The sequence below is a fragment of the Spea bombifrons genome, chromosome 6 (assembly GCF_027358695.1).
Source record: "Spea bombifrons isolate aSpeBom1 chromosome 6, aSpeBom1.2.pri, whole genome shotgun sequence".
Lineage (NCBI taxonomy): Eukaryota > Metazoa > Chordata > Amphibia > Anura > Pelobatidae > Spea > Spea bombifrons.
This window is the reverse complement of record NC_071092.1, coordinates 22,271,336-22,279,877: the sequence shown is the minus strand read 5'-3', so window position 1 is coordinate 22,279,877 and position 8,542 is coordinate 22,271,336. Positions and strand designations below refer to the sequence as shown.

Sequence of the window (8,542 nt, the reverse complement as noted above, 5' to 3'; positions counted from 1 at the left end):
CACCCTACTCCAAGCGTGCGTGTGATTTGGTTCTGGTGGTAAAAGGGTTAAAATGTATATTGTATATGGCAGTATTTTCAAAATAAAGCCCTAAATTGTTGTCTTTTTTTCCCAAAGATTAGACAAGGAGGCGGCCATTTCTTCATTCGCTTTCTAAAGTTCTGTAGCAGAACACAAATGGAATGTTGCACGTAGCACATACACAAACACTCTAGCATCGAAGAACTTGGAGAGGGTCCCACACTTACAAATGGCAGTTTTGTACTGCTGAACTGAAGGGGTTGTACAATTACCATTGGGTAGCCAGCCGCCCCTGCATGCTTTTCCTCTCCCACGAAAAGGGATTTGTCACATGACACAACAGTCCTCCATAGATCTGTTTTCCTTTCCCTCTCCTGTGGGGCCCCATCTTGACTATCGCACACACACAATGCTAAAGTTAGCTTCTTATTCAGTGATAGAAGTTAGCTCCATCCCACGCACCAAAGTGGTCCCAGTAATGCAGCTGATCAGACACACATCTCATTACTGAGGTATTTTATATAGCTACTTAAGAATGAAATTAATTCTGCACAAACATCACATGGATGTTTCAAAAGTCTTACGCTTGTGAAGTGCAAGCAATTCTCGCAGAACATTAAGCAACTTTTAACTCAGAACTGGTTAAAACCTACAAGTCTTGGCCAGGAACCTCGAAAAAATAGGGAAAAGGTGTTGCGCTTGTATCTAAAGACAAAGAGTCGTGTCTGAACATTTCTATGATTGGTAGATATGTATGGTATCAGAAGCCAAGCATATGAAGCTGTACAATGTTTTCATGGGAATATTGTGATTATTGTACAGTGCCGTGTCATATGATGGTGCTACATAAAACAATAAATAATAATAATATTTTACAAAGCGTTTCTGAGCAGAATCCGCCTCTTCTATCCTGTCAAATTCTGTATCCTCTTAAAGTCCCTCAGTATCTCGATGTATGAGAAACCTGGAAATAAATCCATACAATAAATAAATAGATCATCTGGTGCTTATGTACACAATGAGCTATTGTTTTTTTGATTATTTCATATTCTTCAGAGTTATGAAGATAAGGGGTGGTGCTTAGTATCAAAGATCTTGTTTCCAGAACACTCTGTACAGCTCAGTGGAAATAGGAGTTGGCTTGCTGGGTGTGCTGTCAGTGCCAGAGATTTCAGCACAGCAACATAGGGAAACAAACAGACAACACACAAACTAAGAGTGGACGTTGAGGGTAGCAGTTTAGCTCAAGTAACTTTAGAGATTTTTATGAAAGTTAGTGGCATAAAAATAAACCAGGATGAGTCTGCTGCCTGAGATTCAGTCATTCTTTCCTGTGACATTATGTAACATCATTGTTCTGTTCATTATTTTTACCTCCTCCCTTCTGCTGCTGGACTTCATGAAACGGAGAAAAAACTGGCCCCGTTTTCCACCAGGGCCCACTTCTATACCCTTCCTGGGCAACATGATGGATGTAGACTTTAAAAATCCACACATCTCTATGAGCCAGGTAGGTAACAATCAAGTATTTTTTGTTTGCCCCCTTGTTTGCCTCTCCCCACAGTGTTTTCCTCTAACTTTCTTCTGAACTAACCCAAACACTTTTATTGTATAAAAAAGATCTCATCCATCTTCAGCCCTCCCACTGCTCCCATGGCTAGCCCTAGAGTTAAACTGTCCCAAATCTCCTGTAGTTTTTTACAAAGCATGCATAAAGCAATATACCACTGGCTCATATTTTGTACAATATTGCACTCATTGTCTCCATAATATACATGCACTTACCCAAGCACTATTGGTTTTACTATGTTCAATAACAATAACATGACACTGGACATTTAGATCCAAAACAGGATGCATACATCGGGAGGGGCCTGTAGAAACACAACCTTCAGGGGGACCCTTGGATGTTGTGTTACACCACTGATGTTTGCATCTTTATATTTCCACGTTTGGCTAGCACAATGTAGCCACAGTAACATTTTTGCAATTTATTTTTTCTTAGCATCCCAGATTTGTATAGCTCAATCAAACAGTCAATTAGATATCACGTTACCTATGATTACACCAAGATGTAATATAACTTTTTATATTGCAAAAAACATTGATATGGTTGATTATTGCTTTAAGCTGTATACAGTTTTCCCGCCCAAAATGTGAAGCACACACATAAGTTGTGGTGAGTAAAGGGTGATAGAAAACGGCTCCACCTGAAATTAGGGGGTAGCAGAAGCATTATTAACCCCTTAGGTCCGTTAATGACCAATGATCACCAGGTCATGGCATTAAACAAGCTTAGAAAGCAATCTAAGATCACTCGATAGGCATTCATAAAAACAAATGGTTTGATGGAGTAAATTGGATTGGCTGGATTAAAAAATGTCCAAAAAATGGCATAGGCACAGACTGACCAAAACAAAAAAAGTGCAATTCCCAAATGTGGCCTTTTAGCCCAAAACAACCAGACAAACCCATGAATAAGTGGTATCACTGTACTCGGGAGATGTTGCGGAACACATATTGGGGTGTTGTTTGGACATTGCATAAACCATGGGCTGTAAATTCGAACCTAAAGCACAATGTGTGTACAAACGTTGACAAAGGCTGGCGGTAGAATTAGTGCATGTAAAGAGTTAAAACACCAGATTTGAAATACCCTGGAATGTCTAGTTTTAAAAAATATAGGGTTTGATGGGGTAAATTGAATCGGCCAGCTTCGAAGATGTCCCAAATAGGACATTGTGGCAGAAGGACCAGATGTCGAGGTTCCAAGTAAAAAAATGCGCATTTCCCAAATTTTACCTCCAAAATATCCTGATAAACCCATGCATAGATGATATTACTGTACTCGGTATTACTATATTATGTTGCTGAACACATATTGGGGTGTTGTTTGACAGTGGCTTACACCAGGAACTTTATATCCATACCTGATGTCCAATTTGTGTGAAAAAAATACAAAACAAAATTACTACCACAAACTTTGGCAAAGGCTGGTGGTAGAATCTCGTGCTTGGAAAGGGTTAAAATACCAACAGTTAAAATACTTTGGGGTGTCTAGTTTTTTAAAAAAAATATGATTTGATGGGATAACCATGAGGGCAGTATGACCAGATGTTAAAGCTCCAAGTTAAAAAATGTGCACTTCCCAAATGTGGCGTTTTACTTCCGAGAGAACCCAACAAACCCATGCATTGGGGTGTTGTTAACACACCCAGGCACAAAATTAGGAGGGGGGAGAACTACTACACCAGGGGTGTCCAACCTGCGGCCCTCCAGCTGCTGCAGGACTACATCTCCCATAATGCTCCTTCAGCTAAGGGGCTGGCTGAGGAGTATGGGAGATGTAGTCCTGCAGCTGCTGGAGGGCTGCAGGTTGGACACCCCTGTACAACACCCTAGGCTTATTCTTGCAACATTTTTTCTCATATCAATACAAATGAAACATTGTTTATCAGCCACTTTTACTCCTCAGACAGTTTTATGCAGGCGTTAAGAATTGTGCCTCACACTAAGACAGTTACTCAGTGAAGTAATATGACACGCAGTCACAACCCTATTTTGTCATGACTGGCACAACTGCCAAAATCCAAGACTAGGGCAGCAAAGCAATAGTCACTGAATCTTTATAGGTTAAAAAACATTTGTACCAGGATTTCAATACTTTTAAGGGAAGTGTAAGTGTTCTGCTATAGATTATACACTCACTGGCCACTTTCTTAGGTACACCTTGCTAGTACCTGGTTGGACCCCCTTTTGCTTTCAGAACTGCCTTCATTCTTCATGGCATACTTTCTACAAGGTACTGGAAACATTCCTCAGAGATTTTGGTCCATATAGACATTGCTGCAGATTTGTTGGCTGCACATCCATGATGGGAATCTCCTGTTCCACCACATCCCAAAGGTGCTCTATTGGATTGATATCTGGTGACTGTGGAGGCCATTGGAGTACAGCAAACTCATTGTCATGTTCAAGAAACCAGTTTGAGATGATGTGAGCTTTGTAACATGGTGCATTATCCTGCTGGAAGTAGCCATCAGAAGATGGTCATAAAGGGATGGACATGGTCGTCAACAATACCATCTGCTTCAAGGTTCAATGTGTTGTGCACTCAGAAATGATATTCTGCATACCTTGGCTGTGACGAGTGGTTATTTGAGTTACTGTTGCCTTTATGTAATCTTGAACCGGTCTGCCCATTCTCCTCTGACCTCTGACATGAACAAGGCATTTTCCCTGCCATCCCAGGTGACACTAAGGATAGACTCCTCCTCCGTACCTGAGATAGGGCAGGACTCAAAACTTTAAAAGCCCCTCCCCTCCTGCTAACCCCAGTGTTTTTTCCTGGCCTACATCCGGTAGGGGGGACTCGTCATCCTTTTTGTTATTTTCTCCGGCTCTAGGTTGAGCCGTGTTTTCCTGGGCTAAGCCCCCTTCCTGGGGGATACCTTGCACCTTAACCCGGGTGGCTGGTGCTGCGCTGCCCAGCGCTTGCTACCCTACCTCGATTGCAGCGATGGTGGTCATCGTGATGGTGGTCGTGGCTGCGGCTCCGCTGGCTGTGTTCGTCGGAGTCGCCAGGGTAGACGCCGGTGCACCTCTTACGTTCCAGGGAGGCTTGCCGGTCAATGATTCAGTGGCTAGACGCTGCTGTTGCAGCGTGCTGACGGCGGCCATAATGGTGTCGACCAGGCCCGGACTGGGACATAAAATAGGCCAGGGCATTTAAGCCAGAGCAGCCCATTTTTATTTATTTATTGTTAAAGCCCACCCTTCATGTACCATCTTTGCATTTACTCACTCATTCACACAAATCATTAACACATTCATTAATGCAGTCTCACAAATCATTCAAGCAATTCATCCACACATGAATTCATTAATTGTCATACGCATTCACACAATTCATCCACACATTTATTCATTCATTCATTCTCATACGCATTCACGCTACCCCTTCTCCCCATCTTATCTGCCCCTTCTATGTTCCCCCTTTTCACTATGTACCCCCTTCCCCACTTCTCAATATGTATCCCCTCTCCCCATTTCTCACTATCTAACCCCCCTCTGCCCCTTCTCACTGCACCCCCCTCCCTCACCCTACTTACCTTGTTGCTGGAGCAAGCAGCAACTGCGACCGGGCCCGTGGCAGGGCCGGATTGACTTAGGGGCTGATGGAGCTGCAGCTCCAGGCCCCTACCTTAAAATAGACCCAGTCAGGACCTCTACGGCCGCATTAACGCAGGGCCCCTTAAGCCCGCCGCAACTGCGACCGGGTCCGCCACTCTAGGGGGCCGGGAATCCCCCACCAGGGCCGGCCTTAGGGGTCTGCGGCCGCACAGGGCTTAAATTAAAACATCGGGGTTTTTTTTTTTTTAAACTTTATTTAACATCCTCCATGTTAAATAAAGTTCACAAAAACTTTATTTAACATGGAGGATGTTAAATAAAGTAAAAAAAAAAAACCCCGATGTTTTAATTTAAACCCTGTGCGGCCGCACACCCGTAAGGCCGGCCCTGGTGGGGGCTTCCCGGCCCCTTAGAGCGGCGGACCCGGTCGCAGTTGCGGCGGGCTTAAGGGGCAGGTGCCCCTTATGCCCTGCGTTAATGAGGCCGCAAAGGCCCAGTCAGTCCTTTCCTGACTGGGTCTATTTTAAAGTAGGAGCTCCATCAGCCCCTAAGTCAATTCGGCCCTGCCGCAGCCCGGCCCACCGGGCAAATGCCCAGTGTGCCCGATGGCCAGTCCGGGCCTGGCGTCGACCGACTTCCGGTTCAGGCTTCCGCACTTCCTGTAGTGCGTTCTAAGTCTCGTTCTCGCTCAAGATTTAAATTTTTGGCGCCAAACCTCCGCTGTTGCGGATTACTGCCTGATTTCAGCCATTTTTTTCAGCATATATGTAAGGTAGGGCGATTTTGCTGCTATGTGTGTTCTGGCTGTTTGCTTTTGGCTGGGTGTTGTTGCATCTTTAGTTATGTCGGCCCCTGATAACTCTGAGCCGCCCTCTGTTGAGGACAAGCCTAAGAAAACTGTTGCTGTTAGCATGCCCAATGCTCCGGGTGTCACAAGGCTTTGCAGGATTCAAGGAAGAAGCTCTGCTCCACTTGCCTGAGATCCGTAGCAGTTTCTGAGCCGTCTGGGGGTAGAGAGTTTTTGACCTGGCTTAAAGGGGAGATGCAGACTACCTTCTCTGCCTTCCGTCAGACCGTTCCTTTTCCTGCCTATTACCACCGTCCAGCAGTGCAAGACCCCGCTCTCCTGGGACGTCAGCCTTTGTTTTCTGACTCTGAATTTGACTATCCAGAGGTAGAGGAAGGAGAGATCCGGGAGGAGAGTTCATTTGGAGGTCAGCCATGCATTTGGAGGAGTCCTCCACCCAGAATAGTGACCCCTTCTTTGGTGCCAGCTTCTCCAAGCAGTCTGCCACTTTTCCTGTTCATCCTGCGCTATCTGACATTATCAAGCAGGAATGGCATGACCCGGAAAAGAGGGTTAACCTGTCCAGACGAGTTAAGTCCATGTTTCCCTCAGTTTCTACCTCAGTTTCCAGAACAGTCAAGATTTGGCTGGAAGAGGATTTTGCTTCCAAGACCTCCAGGGAGACTATCCTCAAGAATGTTGCTGCCGTGAAATTGGCCGTGGATTTTCTCTGTGATGCCTCCATTGAAAACATCAGGATGACAGCCAGAGCTTCGGTGCTTTCAGTTGCAGCTAGAAGGGCCTTGTGGCCTAAGGCCTGGGCGGCGGAGAATGCCTCTAAGAACAGACTTCTTACTATCCCTTTTAAGGATAAGACTTTATTCAGGGAAGTCCCTTCTGGAGAAAACCACAGGGGACAAGCATCGGATGCCTCAGCGAAAGCCTCCTACGAAAAGACGGCAGTCCTTTCGGCCATTCTTCCAGGGACAATCTAGAGGCCATGGTTCTAGACTCAACCCCTCGTCCAGAGAACAAAGCTTCCAAGGCAAATTCCATCGAGGAAGGGGGAGATTTGACAGACTCGCCTTCCCCAAAGTGTTTCAAGACCCCAAAAACTCTGCATGACACCTCCTCCATTCAGATGGGAGGAAGGCTTCGATTTTTCAGGGACAGTTGGTTCTCACTCACCTGAGATCCTTGGGTGAGAGCCATTGTATCGCAGGCTATCGTCTTCAATTTCGGACCAGACCTTCAGACCGTTTTTTTATCTTCCTCCAGACCAGGCAATTCAGTCATTTTTTCTGGTCCCCAAGAGGCCGGGAGGTCTTCGTCTAGTAATAGACTTACGCTTTTTGAACAGTCACCTCCAGTTTGTCTGGTTCAAGATGGAAACCGAAAGATCCACCTGTCATGATTAACTCATGTAACGTAGTGGATGCAAGGAAGGGTAACCCAGCAGAGGTGGTTAGTTTCTTTGTTTAAGCATTCAATGAGTTAATCTGAGGTTGATTTTAATGTGTTTCTTTGTGAATGCCCTCTGTATCTGTTCTGGCTAGAGGTGTCATCTTCCCAAAGGACCCCTGTGGTGATTCATGGCCTAACTGATAAGGATCCTTAGTTATAGGAATTCCATTCCTATCTTAAGTGGGGGTTTCCATCACCTTTACCCCACCATAACTTATTGGCACATCAAAGATGGGACCCGATTCTTGGGGATGGTGTCATATAATCGGTCATGTGGTCAGAGGGGGGTTTTCTTGAAACAGAGTGTGATTTAGGGACAATGCAGCGTCCGAAAAGCAGAACTCCATAATATACTCTGATCGGAACAACATCATAAGAACCATCTGGACTTAAGGAGTTCCCACAGGCCTGCTTATTGGAGAAACTCGTGAGTGAGGGGCCTACTTATTGGAGAGACTCGTGAGTGAGGGTCCTGTGTTTAAGTCCTATTGCTTTTAAGAACTGTTTGCTGTTTTATTTTTCTTTTGTATGTCTTGTTTTTTGTAATTCTGGCACTGTGTAATCTTTGTATTTTTGTTATTAAAATATTCATAATCTAAGTCTGTCTTTGGGCTCTAGTATCGATATCCACAAACCCTAAGAGAGGATAACACGTTACCATATTGTTATAAGTTCTACAGGATATATATATATGTTGGTTGCCCAGGGTTGGTTGATATATATATATAGAGATAAATGTTCTAATTGGGATTTCTCACGAATCCGGTATCAAAATCGTGAGTGGTGGCAGACTACCTGGGGGGATACAGGCAGGATTTGGGGGTTAATTTGGTATAACTGATGCCTTGTTAAGGGGTCTAGTTAGTAAATCCAGAGGCCTGGTGCTATTAACCCCTTCATGCCCACGCCCTCCACACCGTCACGGCTTGGCAAGTAGTCCTGACCGTGACACCACCCTCGGCACTTTATGCCTCAACAACTTTATGGCTTCATTAGATCTGAAGGATGCATTTTTCCACGTTCTCATCCATCCATCTCATCAATGTTTCCTGAGAGTGGCAATTCCTCGGGGTTCAGCGGTCCAGCATTTTCAGTTTCAAGCCCTTCCATTCGGATTGTCGGCGGCCCCAAGAGTCT

General features: G+C 44.9%; 1 protein-coding gene across 1 annotated transcript in view; it reads left to right on the top strand.

Annotated features, from left to right (window-relative positions):
• The first annotated feature begins 1,118 nt into the window (after window positions 1-1,118).
• Window positions 1,119-8,542, top strand: part of LOC128500052 (cytochrome P450 2D15-like) — a 28,339-nt gene continuing 20,915 nt past the window's right edge. Inside the window, exon 1 of the mRNA XM_053469067.1 lies at window positions 1,119-1,531. Within this exon, the coding sequence (XP_053325042.1) occupies window positions 1,319-1,531 (213 nt within the window). The 5' untranslated portion in view covers window positions 1,119-1,318. The remainder of the gene's footprint in view (window positions 1,532-8,542) is intronic.